The 20,133-nt window shown below is 54.1% G+C and overlaps 1 protein-coding gene across 1 annotated transcript in view; it reads left to right on the forward strand.

The window, feature by feature from the left end:
• The window catches only part of LOC143692459 (uncharacterized), a 515,676-nt gene that overhangs the window by 152,055 nt on the left and 343,488 nt on the right, over window positions 1-20,133 (forward strand). Inside the window, 1 exon segment of the mRNA XM_077172693.1 lies at window positions 18,925-19,194. Within this exon segment, the coding sequence (XP_077028808.1) occupies window positions 18,925-19,194 (270 nt within the window).

Raw genomic sequence — 20,133 nt, forward strand, 5'->3', positions numbered from 1 at the left:
GAATGAACCCTTTTGGTATCAGCCCAAGGCTTTGTGTGGGCAGGCAGAGGCAGGCAGGAGGCAGAGCTGTCAGCAAAGGAAGGGCCCAGTCAGGTGGGGCAGCCAGAGGATGCCCACAGCCTGCAGGGACAGAGGCGCAGGGCAGGGACACCGTAGGACAGCCTGGGCTGCACAGGGCACAGGGATGGGCAGCAGCTGCAAGACAGCCCTGCCAGAGCCAACTTGGGCAGCACTTTGGCCACGGTAGACACAAAGAGCACCAAAGCCCCAGAGGGTCATTAAAGCCCTTGTGCTGTGTCTGTGCTGCTGAGCTGGGCTGGGCTCCTTGCCCAGAGGCAGCTCCTGGCAAGGGCAGCAGAGCTGCAGAGAGACAGCTCTGGCCAGGAGCAGCTCCTGTGCACAGCCCAGCAGGGCTGGGGCACTGCCAGGGCCCCTCAGGGACACCAGCAGGGCACAGACAGAGCTCCCAGGGGCTCAGCACTGGCAGGGGCTGTGGCATGTCCCAGAGGGGGCTTTGAGAGAGAGAAAGAAAAATACTTCTTCTATTTTTGTCCTCTTGCAAATTTTGATTAACATGAAATTGAACAGGCTTAGAGTTTGTGAAGTTGAATAGGCCAAATTAATGCTTTGAGAAGTGTTGTTTTGTTGATTGAATGTCCTATTAAACCTTTTGCGAAAATTTATTTGATTTTTTAAAGTTGCCAGTAAAGGCTGCTTGGTTGTTTTGAGCTCCTGAGAATTTCTTGTCAATATTTCTCCAGTGTTTTCAACTCAGGGTACACAAACAATTTTAATTCCTCTTAAATGTCTCCTTGAGAGAATTGTTTGGGAGATGGGAGTCAGGGCTTGTGTGTCCTCCTTGGCCCAGCCCAGGCAGGGCTTTCCCAGCCACATTCCACACTCCATTGCCCAGCTGGAGCCGCTGGTGCCTCTGAGTTGTGCTGCCCCAGCCCCAGGGACGCTCTCCTTGTCTGCCCATTCCCCCACGGTCTCTGGGCAGGGATGGCCTCACTGGGGGCTGCTGACATCCTCAGCAACTTGGAGGCTGCTGCTGAATTTCCCTGCTCCAGAGGCTTGTTCAGCCTTCAGCTCTTCAGTGCAGGAATTCAGTGTCCCAGGGCTCATTAACATTCAGAACACCTTAACAGGCCAAGCCTCTGGGAATAATTAGATTTAATTTCCAAATCACTTGTTCAGTTCAGCTCTTCAGTGCAGGAATTCAGTGTCCCAGGGCTCATTAACATTTATAACACCTGAACAAGCCAAGCCTCTGGGAATGATTTGATTTTAATTTTCAAATCCTTTGTGGTTAAGTAGATCTCAGTAGTGTATTGAAACTGAATACATGATATTTAAAAAGACAGCAAGAAAACATTTTGTAGGTCCTGTTTAGGTTTTTTTTTCCCTGTTAATACAATGATATGCACAATCTCCAATTGACATTGAATCCAGGTACCTCCTCATGCAGTTTGAATGGATATGAAAATCAAGACCCTTCATGGCTGACAATCAATCAGACTCTGTCCCTACCCCCATCCCACCATTTCCCCCATCCAAGCCCTGGCACTCAGAGCAGCCTTGTGCAAATCTGAGCTCCCTCCAGCCCAGGCTGCACCTGCAGCTTTCAGCTCCTTGGCTCCAACTCCCACCTGCTTTCCTTGGAGAAGGAGCTGCCTGAGACACAGAGGGATGTTCATTTCTTGTCAGCCAACAAAGCCAAGGGAAGGCACAGCTCCATCAAATGCCAAAGTCATTCCTCTTCTGGATATTAAATCCACTTTGCACAGCAGACAGTCTCAGAGCAATGGAAAACACCTTCTGTGCCCAGCACAGATCCCAAGGTCCCCCCAAACCCTCCCTGCCCCGATTCTGCCCAGATTTGCTCTTTGCACACACGAGTCACACGCTGAAGCCAGGAGCTCCCTCCATGCCCAGAGGGAGGAAAAGAAAGAAAGGAGATGAAGAGCTCTCCTGTGCAGAGCCAAGGTCCAAGCGCAGCCCCTGCAGTGGGAACCACAACTCATCAGGTTTGTGTCCTTTGGGCTCAGGGACTGGTGACACTCAGAGGCACAGAAAGGTTTCTTGCCAACAAATAGAAGATGAACATTTGAACAGTTTAATAACCATCACAGCTCTTCCCTCAGCTCTCTGGGATGTCCCAGCAGCATCTGACATGTCCACCATCCCCCACGGCTTTCTGAACAGGAATAGTTTTTAAGCAAATACATAAGAAATGGAAATTCAGTGATAGGTATAACCACAGTGAGATACTCAATTCATATTTTTTTTAACATGAAATATTTGGCCACTCCCTGAAGTTCAAAGCATGAAACCAGTCAGCTGAGAGGCGTTCAAATGACCAGACAGCATCTGGAGGAGGAAATCTGAGAGCAGCAGGAAGGACATAGATCCAGCTGATCCAGTGAAGAGATGTCCTTAGACACAGCCATTTAAACAGGAGAGCTGGAAACCTGTAGCCAATAAACCTGAAGGAAGGGGGTCATTAAATATTAGACTGAATGTCAGTGGCAGAGGGCAAGATCTGTATTTCTTCCCGTGACATCAGCAGAAGGATCCAGTAGATCCAGGAAGTTCCTCTTCCTGGTGGGAAAATGTTGCCATTACTTAAAATCCTCAAGTGACCCAGATAACAAAGATTTGCTTGTATATTATAAAACTAACAGGAATTAAAACCTGTGCCCCTTTCCAGGCAGACATTAGCTGTGTGCCCATCAACAGGCAGCGCCACTTGTGCCCTGAGGTGCCCAGCTGGGATTGGATCTCTCCCAGAGCACCTGAGGGAGAGCAGAGCACATTGCAAGCTGCAGGTCCCTGACAGCCCCAGCAGGGCTCCTGTCCCATCAACATCTGCTCTGCTCCAGTCTGAAACAGGGCCCAGCATGGTGCTGGGATCATCAGAGAGCTGAGGTGTGAGCTGGAATTCCATGGCCTCCCCATCCCGCAGCAGCCCTGCATTTCCCTGCTGCAGCCTTGGTCTCCAGCCCAGCCATGGAGGCTCTTTGGGCTCGGGAGTGTTGCTGCAGCCCCCAAGGGCAGCTGAGCTCTGCCTTTGGCACAGTCAGGCCTGGGCAGCGCAGGCCATGCTCAGCAATTGCTTGTGTGTGCCTGGCCTTGCTGTCAGCCCCGGCAGCGGCTGCGTGGCCCCTTTGTGGCCCTGTGCTGGCCCAGCCATGGTGGCCCAGCCCCTGTGCAGGCCCAGCCCAGGCCAGGAGCATTGCGGCTGGGAATGGCCCCTGTGCCGTGGTGCCCACAGCAGCCTTGGGGCTCTGTGCCCCATGGCCTCCCTGCTGGGCAGCCTCTGCCAGCTCCTGCAGAGCCCCTGGCACCTGTGGGGCTGCACAGACAGCCCTGCCCCGGGCTCTGCCGGCCTCTGGGCCAGCAGAGAGGCAGCCAGGGCTGGCCATGGCCAGGAACAGGCCCTGAGTCCCGCAGGAGGATGGAGCTGGGCCACAGCCAAACTCAGCCCAGGCCAAAGCTGGGCTCAGCAGCCAGGGCTGCCAACGCATGGGCACAGAGGTTGGCGCTGACAAATGTCCTGGGCCCCCTCCCTGCTCTGTCCATGCCACCAAGGGCACAGAGCAGCCTCCTCTCTGGGCCACTTGCCTGTTTGCAATGCCTTGCACAGGCGCTGGCCCTGCCCCACAAGGCCTGGCCTGAGTCCTGCCCCTGCATGCTCAGCCAGGCTGAGATGGACACTGATGGTTTCTGGGCCAGGCTCTCGGAGCCCAGCCCAGCTCCCTGCAAGCTCTGCCAGCTGCCCTGAGCTCTGGGCAGCACCAAGGGCCTCTCTGAGCCCAGCCCAGCCCAGCCGGCTCTGGCCCCACAGCTCTGCTCAGCCCAGGCTGCTCTGGGCACTGGCCCCACGGCCTCAGCCCCTGCCAAGGGCACAGCAGCAGCTGTAGCTGCCACAGGACTCAGCCCCAGCCATGGGGGAAGGTGCTTGGCCAAGGCCAAAGGAGGCTCCCTGGCTGCCCTGCTCCCCTCGGCCTGAGGTGCTGAGAGCTCTGCAGCCCCTGCTGCCATCCCATCTGCCCAGGGCAGCTCCAGAGCCCCGGCCTTGGGGCCTTCAAGAGCTGCTCCTGCTCCAGGCCCAGGGCCCATGCCAAAGCTGGGGCAGCCACAAAGCTGTGCCCATTTCTGTTCATTGTTGCTCTCATGGGGATGGATCCTCAGCCACTTGGAGGTTGCTGATGAATTTCACTACTCCAGAGGCCTCTTCTTTTTGGAGCTCTTTAGTTCAGGCACTAAGGTAAAAAGGCTCATAAACATTTGTTCAAAACACTTAAAAAACAAAAGCCCATAGGAATAATCTAAGTTTTCCATTCTACTGCGGTGAATTAGACACATTTCGGAAGTAACTATAAAGTGATTCTGCTATATTGAAAAAATAGCAGAGAGAACTGAGTTGTCCTGTTTTCTTTTCCTGTCCATAGTTTCGTGTCACGAATTGATACTGACCAATTGATATTGGTCCAATTGATATTGAGACCCAGTACCTTCTAATGCAGTCTGAATAGATATGAACATCAAGATCCTTCATTGGTTGACAATCGATATTTTTTTCTCCCCACTCCCTCTCCACCATTTCCCTCATCCAACCTGTGGGATTCAAAAGGATAAGGAACAGTGTGCCTATCAGGAGTGATTCTTCCCCTGTGCACAGTAATGTTTGGGCAGCACAGTGTTAGGTCACAGGAACTGGCTGCCCAGGGAGGTGGGTGAGTCACTGTCCCTGGAAGTGTTTAAGGAAAGATTGGATGTGGCACTCAGTGCCATGGTCTGGGTGACAAGGTGGTGTTGAGTCCCAGGTTGGACTTGATGCTCTCCAAGGTCTTTTCCAGCCTGGCTGATTCTCTGATGATTGTGACACTGCAGGGCCCTGGGGAAGCAAGGGGCCGTTGTGACACTGCGGGGCCTGGTGGCACTAAGAGGTCCATGGTGACACTGTGTAGGACATGGCAGCACAGAGCCAAGGGGCCACGGTGACACTGTGGGGCTGAATGGAAGCAAGGAGTCCATGGTGACAGTCTGGGGCCTGGTGGAACCACAGAGGCCACTGTGACACTGCGGGGCCTTGTGGAACCAAGGGGCCATTGTGCCACTGTGGAACCAAGGAGAGCCTTGGGAGAGCCTGGGGACAATGGAATCAAGGGGCCATTGCTCCATTGCAAGGACTCTGGAAGCTGAGGGAACAATTGTGACATTGTGGTGCCCCATGGAAGCAAGGGTACCTGGTGACACTGCAGGATCTTTTGTCACCAGGGCTCCATTGTGACACTGCAGCACAAAGGAATTCATTGTGGCACTCTGAGGCCTCCTGGAACCGAGAGGCTACTGTGACCCTGCAGGGCCTTGTGGAACCATGCAGAGCATTGTGACAGAGCAGGACCTGGTGTCACAATGGGGCCATTGTGACACTGCAGGGCCCCATGGAACCAAGGGGCCAGGGCTGCTCCTCAGGGACTCCTGGAATGAAGGAAACATGTTTGACATCGTGGTGGCCCTTGGGACCAAGAGGCCATTGTGACACTGTGGAACCAAGAAGAGCATTGCTGCACTACCAGACCTCATGGAACCAAGGGCCATTGTGACAATGCAGGGCCTTGGGGGACCAAGAGACTTTGTGACACCAAGGGGTCCCATGGAACCAAAGGGACATTGTGACACTGAAAGGCCTCATGGAATCATGGAGACCATTGCAACACCCAGTGGCCTCATGGAACTCAGGTGACACCAAGCTGTCTGGGAGTGTGGATGTGCTGGAGGGTAGGAGGGCTCTGCACAGGGCCCTGGAAAGCCTGGACCCAGGGCCCAAATACAACAAGGTGAGGTTGAACAAGTCCAAGTGCCAAGTCCTGCACTTTGGCCACAACAACCCCTGCAGCTCTGCAGGCTGGGGACAGAGTGGCTGCAGAGCAGCCAGGCAGAAAGGGACCTGCAGGGACTGATGGACAGCAGGCTGGACATGAGGCAGCAGTGTGCCCAGGTGGGCAAGAAGGCCAATGGCTCCTGGCCTGGATCAGGAATGGTGTGGCCAGCAGGACCAGGGCAGGGATTCTTCTACTGTGCTCGGGGGAACTGCTCTGGCAGCACCTCGAGTGCTGTGTCCAGTTCTGGGCTCCCTGGGGTGGGCAAGAGGAAGAAATTTGTAGCAGGAGGAGTAAAGAAAGCAAAGGTGGAGCCAAAGAAATTCTCAGGGCAGTTTGGGGGTGGCTGCCAGGCAGCCCTGGCTCTGAGCAACAGCGTCTGCAGTGGCACAGGAAACTCCCAGCTGATGGGAACAAACTTTCTGGCTGAGTGCAGAGGCCAGGACAAAGCTGAGTGGTTTCCCTGGTGTCCCCCAGGCCTTGCTGGCCCCAGGGGCTGATGGCATTTGTGCTCCCTCAGGTTCATGTCCCCACAGCAACAGCATGGGGGTGCTGGCCCTGCTGTGTGCAATGCAAACAGGGGCTGCTGAGGCAGTGCTGCCGTGTCTGTGCCTGCAAGGATGGGGCACCTGTGTGAGCTGGGGGAGAGGCCAGGGCTGCAGAGGGGGGATGTTGTTGGCAGCTGCATGAGGACGCTCTGGGACGCTGCCCTGGGCTGTGCAGCGCACTGGGCATGGATCAGCCCCTGCTCTGCTGCTCCTTCCCGTCTGGCCCAGGGCCCTTGCAGAGCCCCAGCCATGCTGTTTGCCCCCAGCCTGCCCACGGCCAGCCTGGGGCTGCTGACGGGGGTTTCTGTGCTGAGCATTGGCCTGGCCGTGTTCTTGAGAGAGCCTGGGCAAGGAGCCTGGAGCCCCCAGGGCCTGGCCTGAGGCGTCAGCGCTGCCCCAGCAGTGCCCATGGCCTGTCCCTGCTGCAGCCCCGGCACTGCCACCCCCAGGGCTGTGCCCGGCCCCGAGAGCACTCAGGCCCTGCAGCAACACCAGGGCCACCAGGGCAGCGGGGCAGGGCCACGGCAGCAGCACTGGCAACACCAAGTGCTGCTGCTGCTGCTGCTGGGCACAGCTGCTGGGCCAGCACTGATCTGCCCCAGCTCTGCACACAGACATTGCTGCTGCAGCTCCAGAGAAGGCAACAAAAGGGCATCTCTGCTGAAAACTCTGCTGGGAGATCCTTTAGTTCCTTTAAAGGCACCAAGAGTACAGCCCCTCATTGACACAGTCTGTGGCCACAGGGAAGGTGGTGAGAAACAAAATGAGAAATGGCACAAAGATTGCCTTTTCTTTGTTGACAATATGAAAATACTAAAACAAAGGAAAAGAACCTCCAAAACTAAATTAACAAGAAGTATCAAAGATAACTTTTATTACAAGTGATTTGCAGAAATTGGCCAGAAATTTAATGTTTCTGAAAGCATCCAGTCATCAGTCTCCACACTGCATCCTTGAGCTCCTGGTTCCTCAGGCTGTAGATGAGGGGGTTCAGGGCTGGAGGCACCACCGAGTACAGAACTGACAGGGCCAGATCCAGGGATGGGGAGGACATGGAGTTGGGCTTCAAGTGAGCAAACGTGACAGTGCTGAGGAATAGACAGAGCACAGCCAGGTGAGGGAGGCAGGTGGAAAAGGCTTTGTGCCATCCCTGCTCAGAGGGGATCCTCAGCACAGCCCTGAAAATCTGCACATAAGAGAAAACCATGAACACAAAACAGCCAAGTCCTAAACAGGCACTTACAGCAAGGAGCCGAACTTCCCTGAGGTAGGATTTGGCACAGGAGAGCTTGAGGATCTGTGGGATTTCACAGAAGAACTGGCCCAGGGCATTGCCATGGCACAGGGGCAGGGAAAATGTATTGGCCGTGTGCAGCAGTGAATAGAGAAAGGCACTGGCCCAGGCAGCTGCTGCCATGTGGGCACAAGCTCTGCTGCCCAGGAGGGTCCCGTAGTGCAGGGGTTTGCAGATGGACACGTAGCGGTCGTAGCACATCACGGTCAGGAGGGAAAACTCTGCTATAATAAAGAAGATTAGTAGAAAGAGCTGTGCAGCACATCCAGTGTTGGAGATGTTGCTGGTGTCCCAGAGGGAATTGTGCATGGCTTTGGGGACAGTGGTGCAGATGGAGCCCAGGTCAGCGAGGGCCAGGTTGAGCAGGAAGAACATGGGCGTGTGCAGGTGGTGGCCGCAGGCTACGGCGCTGATGATGAGGCCGTTGCCCAGGAGGGCAGCCAGGGAGATGCCCAGCAAGAGGCAGAAGTGCAGGAGCTGCAGCTGCCGCGTGTCTGCCAATGCCAGCAGCAGGAAGTGCCTGATGGAGCTGCTGTTGGACATTTGCTTTGCCTTGGCATGGGGATCTGGAAGAAAAGAAATCATGGAATATTTGGGTTTGGAGAGGACTTGAAATATCCCAGCAGAGCCTGGGGGCACTTTCCCCCCACTGCCTGCCCAGGGCTCTGCTGCCTGGAGCTGTCCCTGCCAGCAGCTGCTTCCCTGTGCCCAGGGCTGGGCCCTGCCAGTGCTGCCAGAGCCCAGCCCAGCCCTGGGGGCTCAGCTCTGCCCTGCAGAGCCCTCCCAGCTCAGGCACTGCCCAGGGGCAGCTCTGGCTCTGCAGGCTCTGATGGCAACGTCAGAGCAACCCTAAGGAGGATGGAAAAGTGACACTGATGCTGCCTGTAAGGGGTCCTGTGGTGATTTGCTGTTGCTGCCTGGTTTATTCAAATCAGAGAGAAGTTTTTATTTTTCTCAGCCTGAACTGAAAGATGAATATCTATGTGGAATTTCCAAGCTAGAGCAGTCAATTAAAAAAGCAGGATTTTCCCTTTTATGCAGCCCCTGCCTTGCTGTCCTCCCTGTATGATCCACTTGGAAATGTTCTGCAGTTCAATGCCATGCTGGGAGCAGCCCTGAACAATGCAGCATCCTCCCCACACAAGGAGAACACTTCCAAGCCTCACCAGCTGTCTCCTGCCACCCAGATCTTGTCCCCCAATGCTGGGAGCAGCTGCCAGGGCTGGCTGAGAGCTGTCTCTGGCAGGCAGCAGAGTCCCTGCCCCAGCACAGCGCCCTGGGCTGCAGGACCCTGCTCTGCAGGACAGCCCTGGGCACCCCTGGCTGCTCTGCACAAGAGACAAGCAGAGAATGCACTCACAGGCTCTGCAGGCATTGGGATGTTCCAGCTGCAGGAGATGGCTCCAGGAGCTGCAGCTGCATTGTCCTGCAGCCAGAGGTTCCTGTGCCAAGGGCTGGCAGTGATTGTGCCCCAGGCACTTCTCAGCCCCTTCCCAGCCCTGACTGATTGAAGCTCTCTGTGCTTCTGGGCTGTGCCTGGGCTGGCTGCAGGCAGTGCCCCAGCCCTGCTGGGCTGGCACAAGAGCTGCTCATCCAGAGAAATGTGCTTTTGAAGCTCTTCTTGGTGAGCAGGAGCTGTCTCAGTGCCAGGTGCCCAGCCCAGCTCAGCAGCACTGACACAGCACAAGGACTTTAATCGGCCTCTGGGCCTTTGTGCTCAGGCCCTGAACATCAGTCCCTGAGAGGCAGCTGAAGAAACCTCTCCAGAACTCCAAGGCAGAATCCAACTCCAAACTTTCTTGGACTTGTAATGGGTCCCACTGAGGGACACGACTGAGCAAGTGTCCCCAGGCCCCAGGCAGAGCAGAGATCTGCAGGCAGTGATGACAGGTAGGGACAAAGAGAAGCCAAGTCTTGGTGCCCTGGGGCACAGCAGGGTCTGTGCCAGCAAGGGCTGGGAGGAGACACCTTGTCCTGAGGCCCTGGGGCCTCCTGGCACAGCCCCAGCCAGGCTGGGCACTGTCAGCCCCTTGTGCTGCCCTCAGCATCCCCCCCTAGCCCACATCCCAGTGGCCTCAAGGATCTGCTGCAAGGAGTCCCTGGGGAGCCTTGCTCAGCAATGGCCCTGGGGGCTCCTTCATGCTCCCTGCAGGGACTGCAGCTTTTTCAAAGGACTTTGGCTTTGGCTTTTGCCTTGGAGTCTCTGAGAGGTTTGTGCAATCATGGCCTCCAATTATCTGCTGTAATTAGTCCCTGGAGAGGCTTTGTCAGTAACAACACTCAGTGGGGCTCATTAATACTTCAGGGTACTTCAGTTATTTTAAGGTACTTGGTGTTTCCCTTTTGATACAGACTCTGTGAGAGGTTTGTGCAATCATGGCTCCAATTATCTGCTTTAATGAGTCCCTGGAGAGCTTTGTACTGACACTCAGTGGTGCTCAGTAATGCTTTGAGCTTCTCATAATTTTTAAGGTAGTTTGGAATTTCCTTTCCACATTGAGACTCTGAGAGGTTTTTGGTCAATCCTGGCCTCCAGTTCTCTCCTCCAAGGAGTCCAGGAGGAGCCTGTGTTGGGGATGAACCTCAGTTTGACTCATTCAAGCTCTGAGACACTTTTGGGTTTTCCTCTGACTTTGACTCCTGGAAAGGTTTGTGCAATCTCCTCTCAGGCCCTGAGGTTCCAGGGCTCAGCTCCAAATGCACCACAGGGATCATCAAGATGCAGCAAGTCCTGACAAACCATGGCTCTGCCTTGATTTACCACTGCTCTAATGCAGTTTATCAGGAATGTATCTGGAGTGATTTTGGTTTGCTAATTTGAGATTTCTCAGCCAATGCATCTATTAATGCAGTGGGATCAGTGTTGGCTAATTACCATTGCACTCACTGGAATATATTTACTCATTTCCTGCTGTGAGAAAGGATTAGCAGAAAGGGAAAGTAGGCTCAAAATTTTAAAGGGGTATATAGAAATGTTTATTACCAGTAAATAGAAGAAAGAGTAATAAGAATATGAACACTTCTCCTCTCCCTATAACCTTTTCTTTCTTACTGACAATGCAAGGAGACAAAACCTGAAAGTTTCAGTCAGTTTACACCATCTAGAACTGTCTTTCTTCAGTTCACTTAGGGAGAGGAGTCTCTCTTTCATGCTATGGGGACTTCTCCATAAGAAAAAAGTTCTCTTGTGGTTCTCAATTCCCACGAATAGCAGCTGCCCAGGAAATCTGCAATTGTGAAGTCCCTTCCATTTTTCATAGCTTTTCCCACAGCTGTGTTTATGGGCCATGTCAACTTATGGGGTATGAGTTTAAAGATGAGCTGTTCAAGAGCAAAGATTCTCTTCACCTATTTCTGAAATCATCTTCATCTCTGACAACAGAGATCTTCTCTCCCTGAGGGCACAGGATCTCACCACTCTTCTCTCTTTCTCTGTTTAAACTTCTCATGGGATCACAGCTACTTCAACATTTGCTTACTTTAGCACGGAGGCCTTTGCTGAACAAGTCATCTCCCCATATTTTCAATTAGTTATAGGGAAAAAGAGAGTCTGACATATTAATTACATCCTTCCCCATAGCTTTACAAGAGGATTTCAGCCCCAAGATCAAGGCATCTCCTCATCCCTCCCATCTGGGACTCAACTTCCCCTTCAGTGACCTCGGTGTCTTCATGTTGCTCCTCTGTGTGCCTGCACTTTGTCCTTTTCTCTCACTGGAGGGAGGATGGAAGCACTGAAAGAGTTCATATCTCACCCGGGGCGTGCAGATGGTTCTGTGCCCCCAGCCGGGCTCGGTGCTTGCGGCCGGAGCTGTTTTACGATGGAGGTTTCTGCAGCGGCTGCGCTGGGGCTGTGTCAGGATGGGCCGCGCTGGGGCAGGGCCAGGATCTCAGCAGCCAGGCCAGAGCACAGCGGCAGCATGGCCGGGGCCGATGGCTTCTCCTGCCCCTGCCCGGGGCTTGCGGCTGAAGCCCAAGGGTGGCAGAATCTTGGCCGAGCCGGCCCGGCCCGGGGCTGCTCCTGGGGCCCGGTGGATCCTGGCTGGGCCCGGGCTGGCGGTGGGGCAGGGCTCAGCAGGGCCCAGATGTTCCCAACTGCAGCCATGGCCCGGCCCGGCCTCGGCCCTGCGGCCTCCCCTGCCCTGCCCGGCAGCCGATGGGGCCTGGCGGGGTCCCTGGGAAGGGGCCCGGCCCCACGGCAGGAGCCGCCCGGCCCGGCCTGGCTGAGACGGGGCCGGGTCAGCCTTGTTACCTCTGTGCCAGCCAGAAGGGAAAGAGACCCTCCCAGGCTTTCCCATCTTTAACATGTGTCTTCACAGAGGCGTGTACAGTTTCCTTAGTGGTTTAACAGATTGTCAATTCTCAAAGCTAATTACTGATTGTTTTTTTGTCAGACATGGAAGAAAACTGCTAGCAACTTCTTTTAGGACATCAATTCTGTGATGCAAAACCACCACAACTGCACAGAGCACAGAGCTCCTTTGTCCATATGTAGTGCTCATGTGCCCGAGGTTTCAAAATACCTCCCTGGGAGATCTCTCGGCCCTCTCCAAGGTGTTTTCAAATGAAAACATTCAGCTCAGAGTCTAAGAAAATCACCAGAGGAAAGGACCAGCATGACCTGTCTTTCCTGGCTACTTTTGTCTGAGATCAGTCCTTGGATAAACAAAATTGAGAGGCCAAATTCTAATTTTGGCCATGGTCCCTGGACCTGAAAGCCGGTTCTTTTCCATAGGAAGGAAGGAACAGAGCCCCAGTGTTTCAGGGGCAGATGAGAAATGGCCACCAGAGGCCAAGGCCAGCCAGAGCAAGCAGGATTATGTTCTGAGTGATATCCTTGCATATAGGAATTGCTTTAGGGAGAGTTTCAATTTTGGCAATGGGCATCTGAAAAGGGAGGCGGTTCTCTCCCATAGCAAGAAAAGCACAGAGCCCCAGTTTTCCAGGAGCTGATGAGAGGCAGCCCTTGACATCAAAACATCAGCCAGACCTGTCAGGGGACCCCTGGGAGGCCAAGCCAGCCAGACCTGTTCCATGTTCCCTCAGTTCCATGGGGCCCCATAGTGTCCCAATGGTCCCTTGCTTCCCTGAGGCCCTGAGGTGTCATAATGCCCCCTTGGTGACAGCATGCCCTGAAGGGTCCCAATGGTCTCCATGGTTCCATCAGGCCCCACAGAGCCAGAATGGTCTCTGGGTTCCATGAAGCCCCGCTATGTCACCATGGCTCCTTGGTTCCATGGGCTCCAGTGGTGCCACAAGGATCCCCTTGGTTCCATGAGGTCTCCACAGTGTCCCAGTGATCTCCATGGGAAGGGAAGAACCCAGCCCCAGTGTTGCAGGGGCAGTCACCAGAGGTCCAGGCCACCCAGGCTTGATGTACTGGCAGATTGTGCCTGGGAGCAACCCTTGGATATACAGAATTTTGGAGGTGGAATCCCAATTTCAGACATGGACACCTGGAGGATAAGGATGGTTGTTTTCCATTGGAAAGAAAGCTCAGAACAATGATGCAGTGACATTTGGGGATCTATGGGAAGCATTGGGGATTGTTTCTGCACCTCGTGACCCAACAGGAGCTTCTCTAATAAATGTTGCCTGAAGCTCCCACTGTGCTCATGACAGGAACCCATGTGAGTGTCTGGGACATCCCAGCTCTTTGGCAGCCTGGGGACTCCTGGGATGTCACCATGGAATGGCTGTGACTGCCTCTGACCCCAGGGCTCTTTACCATCCCAGAAAGCCCTGGGAGGTCTCCATGGAGCCCCTGTCTCTGTGTGTGACATTCCAGCTCTGGAACAGCCTGGAGATTCTTGGAATATCCCCATGGAACCCTTCTGAGGGCCTGTGACAAATCTCATCCTTAGTAGGCAACCATCACCAGTCCACTGTTGCTATGGGCAGTTTCCATAGCAACCATCACCAGCCCCCTGTTGCTATGCTCAGTCCCTTGGCAGCTCCATGGAGACCCCATGCCAGGGGTGGTTGCCATGGCCACCAGGGCTGGCACCAGATGGGATGCTCGGTTTCCACTGGCCGGGCTTCAGCAATGGGATTCCCCAATTTCCTGCTCCCGCTAAAACCGCGCTGCCCTCGCTGCCCTCCCGCCTCCCATGGAAAGCACAAAAGGCAAAGATCCCGGGCTGGGATAAGAACAATTTATTGGGAACAGCAAGGAGATAAGGAGCAAAAGGAACAGAAACAATATTGATAACAGAATGGATAAGTAAAACTATTTACAGAGAAAACTACAACATCAACAACTAGTTCTTCCTGGCAATGAATTTCCTCCTGTCTGGAAAGGACACCCTTTTCCTCAGGGAGAGAGAGAGAGAGAGAGAGTCCCTTTCCTGCCCCGGCAATGACCTGAGGTGGGAGTGAATGTAATGACAGGGCCATGGCCAGACCCTCATGTTCTCCAATCCCACATAAAGTCATTGGTGGGGCAACCAAAGGTACAGGTGTCTTCCCAGCATGGATTACAGGGAACATGGATCACCAGGGCTCTGACCAACGTGGGGTCTCCAATGGGGGATAAAGCTGGAGCAGTGCATTAAACTCTTCCTGCAGTTGGGGCATGTGCAGGGCTTCTTTTACTGGTGGCTCCGTTGGTGTCTGGTCAAGTGAGAGCTGCTGGTGAAGCTCTTCCCACACTGGGGACACTCGTAGGGCCTCTCCCCAGTGTGGATGCGCCGGTGGGTGACGAGGGTGGAGTTGTGCTTGAAGCCCTTCCCGCAGTCAGGGCAGAGGAAGGGCCTCTCATCCGTGTGAATGCGCTGGTGCTGGAGGAGCTGAGAGCTGCTGTGAAACCTCTTCCCACACTCAGGGCACTCATAGGGCTGCTCCCCTATGTGGATCATTTGGTGGATGATCATTTGGGTCTTCCTACTAAAGGTCATTCCACATTCCCCGCAGTTGTATGGCCTTTCCCCAGTGTGGATCCTCTGGTGGCAGATCAAGAGAGACTTCTGCCTAAATCTCTTCCCACATTCCCCACACTCATAGGGTCGTTCCCTGGTGTGGGTCTTGTGGTGGGAGATCAGGTTAGAGTTCTGGCGGAAGCTCATCCCACATTCCCCACACTTGTAGGGCTTCTCCCCGGTGTGGATCCGCTGGTGCCTGATGAGGTGGGAGTTGCGCTTGAAGCCCATCCCACAGTCAGGGCAGCGGAAGGGCCTCTCATCTGTGTGAATCCGCTCATGCAGGAGGAGATCAGAGCTGGTGTAAAACCTCTTCTGACACTGGGGACACTCGTAGGGCCTCTCCCTCTCCCCAGCGTGGATGCGCTGGTGGGTGATGAGGGTGGAGTTGCGCTTGAAGCCCTTCCCACAGCTGGGGCAGCGGAAGGGCCTCTCCTCAGTGTGAATCTGCTGGTGCTGGAGGAGACTGGAGCTGGTCTGAAACCTCTTCTGACACTGGGGACACTCGTAGGGCCTCTCCCCAGTGTGGATGCGTTGGTGGATGATGAGGGCAGAGCTGCAGCTGAAGCCCTTCCCACACTCCCCACACTCATAGGGCCATTCCCCAGTGTGGATCATCTGGTGGCTGATCAGGGTGCTGCTCTGCCTGAAGCTCTTCCCACACTCCAAGCACTTGTGTGCCTTCTCCCCATCATGAAGCTGCCCATGGACCACCAGCTCTGAGCTCTGGCTGAAGCTCTGTCCACCTTCCTGGCTCAGGGTGGGTCTTTCCTCCTCAGAGCACCCTGGGCTGGGTTTGGAGCCCCTCCTCCTGTGGGATCTCTGGGGATTTTCCTCCCCATTGGATTCCTGTGCCCTGGAGTCACTCAAAATGGCCTCTTCCATGAGTTTCCGCTGTGGGGATTTCTCCTCCCTGGTCTCCATCCTCAGATCCTTCCCGGGGGGAGGAAGGACAAGGAGAGGATGGGATTTGCCTCCGTGCCACAGGGAAGGGGAAGGAGATCCCCCCAGTGCATCCCCAGCAGGACGGGGTTGGCAGCAGGGTTGTCCTGCAGCCGGGGGCTGTGCTGGGCTGGGAGATGGAGCAGGAGAGAGGGGGAAAGGGGCACTGACTTCCTCCTCACCTGCCTGCGTGTCCCGGGCCTCCTTCCTCTTCCTTGCAGCCTCCTCCTCCATCTGGCAAAGGTTTGGGGATGTGAAATCCTGTTTTGGGAGGAAAACAAGGGATGAGCGCATTGAATTTTTACTGGTTTCAAGGCAAACCTGGGGGAGAGTCTAAACCAGAATTACAATTTAATAAGAAAAGAAGATCAAGGCAATGATGCAGAAACACTGCCTTAAACTGACAGAGTCAGGATATAACCTGACACCCTGCTGCTCAGGCTGGTGGCAGCAGTCCCATTAAATGGTGGCTGCAGTCCTGTTGGAGTGATGAACGTGATTCTGTCCAAGCAGTGATCCTGTAGAAGGGTCTGGTCTTCCTCTGAAGGTCCAGGGGTGGTTCTGGAGCTCTTGTCCTCTGGGAATCCAGTAGGCAAGCTGCTCCTGGTGTTGCAAGGCTCAGCTTATATGCAGGTAGGAATGCTTGGATCCTCCCCCTGGGCGGAGCATCCCACAATGGGAGGATGGAATTTGATCAGTCCTGCAGTGACACTCAATGGCCCATTCCCAGAAGATATCTCCCCTGGAGGGCGTTATCAGGGCTGAGTCATGGAAGAGATCAAGAACACGGCCCCACCTGTTTCTAGCAGCTGATGAAGACGGGCATTGAAAACATGCATTTGGCTCCATCTTACACTGCAGCCTGAAACAGTGGGGGAATCCCTGCTCATGGGGTGAACACCACTCGCCTTACCCAAACTGGCTCAGGTGTAAAACCCCCACCCCGGGAAGGCCACACACACAGGGGACAATGTCACACTTGCCCTGCTCCAAGGCAAATGGCATCTCTCTAATATTTTCTTAACCAGATTGCAAAATTATTTTGGCACAGTGAGTTCAGGGCACTGTTCTTTGACCCCAGTTGCCTTTGACTACAGCATGGTTCCTTCCTCTGAGGAGGTTGTGGGTCTCTCTGGAGGTACTCTTGGAAACTTGGATGCAGCTTCGTCTGAGCGACCTATGGGAGAACTGATGAGGAAAATGGCTGTTGTGGGACTGGAGTGTAAAGAAAATACTTTGTTGTCCCTCCTTGAAAAGTTTGTTAAAATCACTGGAGGAAATGGAGCAAATGATACCAGCAAGACTGACAAGGTTCATTCACCACATGGTGAGGAACATAAGGCTGCTAAAAGTCCCACCAGAAGCCCAGCTCAAGTAGCTAAATTCCCAAATAACTACTGGATTCCCAGGCTTGGTTTTTTTCCAAATGTGAGAATCATTATTCTCTTCATCCCTGTCACCTTTGCTACACAGAGCTTTCCCTTCCTTTTAATACTATCTGTATTGGGCCGAATTTGCACTTTTCTTTAATTGTAACCTGCCAGCAGCTGAGCTGGAGCTGTGCAGGAACCAAGGAAACTTGGAATTGCCCCAGAATTGCTTCTATTGTCAGCTGGTGCTGCGGGGCCGTGGGGCAGAGGGGTGGGAAAGGGGGGTCCGGGGTGGCAGTGGAGGAAATGCCGGGCCCGGGGGCTGAGCACAGGGCTGAGCACGCAGAGATGGTTTTGTTCTTGCTGAGCTCGCACTGAGCCAAGGCCTGTCCTGCCCCTCATTCGGCCACGCTGGGGAGGGGCTGAGGGTGTGGGGGAGCTTGGGAGGGGACACAGCCAGGACAGGAGATCCCAGCTGACCCCAGGGATACCCCAGAGCATAGGACATCATGATCAGTGCATGAAGTGTGGGGAACAAGGAGGAAGGGGGCACATTTGCAGTGAAGGGTTTTGTCTCCGCAGGTAACACTTAGGCAGGATTGGGCCCTGTTTCGCCAGTGGGCAGGGCCCGCACCAAAGACACAGACACCAACTTAACTTAAGGAACAGTGTAATTTAGATAATGCAAATTTGCAAAAAATTACAAAAATATTAGGTAGGCAAAGCAAATAATCATTAGTCAATAATTCCAAAAGAGAAGATGTTGAAATGAGTATCACACAACTGTCCATTTCTGGCTGCAGGCTCTGGAGATTCTATCTCTGCCTTCAATCAGGGTTGCATTCCCTAAAGAATCCTGGTACCAAATCCTGCTTTCCAAGGCTGGAACAGTGTCTCAGGTTTAGCTGGGTGTGTATTCAATTACCCTCTGTTAAAGTTGGGTCAATTATCATCTGTTAATTGAGCAGTTTACTTTATCTCTTCCACATGAATCCTCCCTCCAGGGAGATATCTTCTGTTAATGGGCCATTGAGTGTCACTGATAAAAATTCCATCATCCCATTGTGAGAAGATCTGCCCAGAGGGAGGAGCCAAGCATTCCTACCTGGATATAATCTGAGAATGTGAACAACAGAGTCAGCCTTCTCCCACAAGATTCCCAGAAGAGCAGTTTTCAGCTCCACTGGATCCCAGAGGAAGACCAGGCCAATTGATGCCACAACTGGACCTTCAGAGGAAAACTCCACCCTTCCACAGGATCACTGCTCCAACAGAACCACACCTGTCCCTGCAGGAGCACTGCAGCCACCATTTAACAGGAGTGCTACCAACACTCTGACCCACAGGGTGTCAGGTTGTATTCTTACTCTGTAAGTAGTTTTTAGTACTACTGCATTTGTATTTTTAATTTTCCTTCTGAAGAACTGTTATTCCTATTCCCAAAGACTTTGCTTGACAGCCCCTTGTTTTGAAAATTGTAATTCCAAGTGAAGGGATTAACATTTTCCATTTCAAGGGAGTCTCCTGCCTTCCTTAGCAGACACCTGTCTTTTCAAACTGACACAATGCCCTGGGACAGCCAGGCAGGTGAGGAGGAAGTCAATGCCCCTTTCCCCCTCTCTCCTGCTCCATCTCCCAGCCCAGCACAGCCCCCGGCTGCAGGACAACCCTGCTGCCAACCCCGTCCTGCCAGGGATGCACTGGGGGGATCTCCCTCCCCTTCCCTCTGGCACGGAGGCAAATCCCATCCTCCCCTTGTCCTTCCTCCCCCAGGGAAGAAGCTGAGGATGGAGACCACGGAGGACAAATCCCCAAAGCAGAACCATGTGGAAGAGGCCATTTTGAGTGGCTCCACGGTGCAGAATTCCAACGTGGAGGAAAAGCCCCAGAGATCCCACAGAAGGGGGGGCTCAAAACCCAGCCCAGGGGGCTCTGAGGAGGAAAGACCCACCCTGAGCCAGGAAGGTGGACAGAGCTTCAGCCAGAGCTCAGAACTGGTGGTCCATGAGCAGCTTCATGATGGGGAGAAGCCCCACAAGTGCTTGGAGTGTGGGAAGAGCTTCAGGCAGAGCAGCACCCTGATCAGCCACCAGATGATCCACACTGGGGAATGGCCCTATGAGTGTAGGGAGTGTGGGAAGGGCTTCAGCTGCAGCTCAGAACTTATCAGGCACCAATGCATCCACACTGGGGAGAGGCCCTACGAGTGTCCCCAGTGTGGGAAGAGCTTCACCAGCAGCTCTCACTTGACCAGACACCAACGGAGCCACCAGTAAGGAAAGGCCTGCAAATGCCCCAGCTGCAGGAACAGCTTTATGCACTGCTCCAGCTTCATCCCTCTTTAGAGGACCCACGTTGGGAAGAGTCCTGGGATCCGTGTTCCCTATGATCCATACTGGGAAGACACCTGTCCCTTTTCCTGACCGTGACATGATGTGGGATTGAAGAACATGAGGGTCTGGCCATGGCCCTTTCATTACATTCACTCCCACCTCAGGCCATTGCCAGGGGTAGGAAAGGGACTCTTTCTCTCTCTCCCTGAGGAGAAGAGTGTCCTTTCCAGACAGGGGAAATTGTGGCTGGGAAGAGACAGTCAGTTGTGTTTAGTTTTCCCTGTCAAAGTTTTATTTATCCCTTCTGTTATCAATATTGTTTCTGTTCCATTTTTTCCTTATCTCGTTCCTGTTCCCAATAAATTGTTCTTTTCCCAGCCCGGGATCTTTGCCTTTTGTGCTTTCCATGGGAGGCGGGAGGGCAGCAAGGTCAGTGTGGTTTTAGCGGGAGCAGGAAATTGGGGAATCCCATTGCTGAAGCCCGGCCCGTGGAAACCCAGCATCCCAGCTGGTGGCAGCCCTGGTGGCCATGGCAGCAGCCTTGGGAGCGGGTCCCTGGCTGGGGCTGTGGGAACCTCTTCCCTCTGGTGCCCAGGGACAGGAGTGGAGGGAGCGGCTGCAGCTGAGTCGGGGCAGTTTCAGCTTGGATGTCAGGAAAAGGTTTTTGGCCAGAGGCTGCTGGGGCCCTGGCCAGGCTCGCCAGGGAAGGGTCCCAGCTCCAGGGCTCTCTGAGCTGCAGCAGCGTTTGGCCAGCGCTGCCAGGCCCAGGCTGGCATTTCTGGGACAAAATCTGCCATTCCTGACAAGTCTGGCTGGCCTTGGACGAGAGAGGCTCTCACCT

The sequence above is a fragment of the Agelaius phoeniceus genome (genome assembly GCF_051311805.1).
Source record: "Agelaius phoeniceus isolate bAgePho1 chromosome W unlocalized genomic scaffold, bAgePho1.hap1 SUPER_W_unloc_1, whole genome shotgun sequence".
Classification (NCBI taxonomy): Eukaryota; Metazoa; Chordata; class Aves; order Passeriformes; family Icteridae; genus Agelaius; species Agelaius phoeniceus.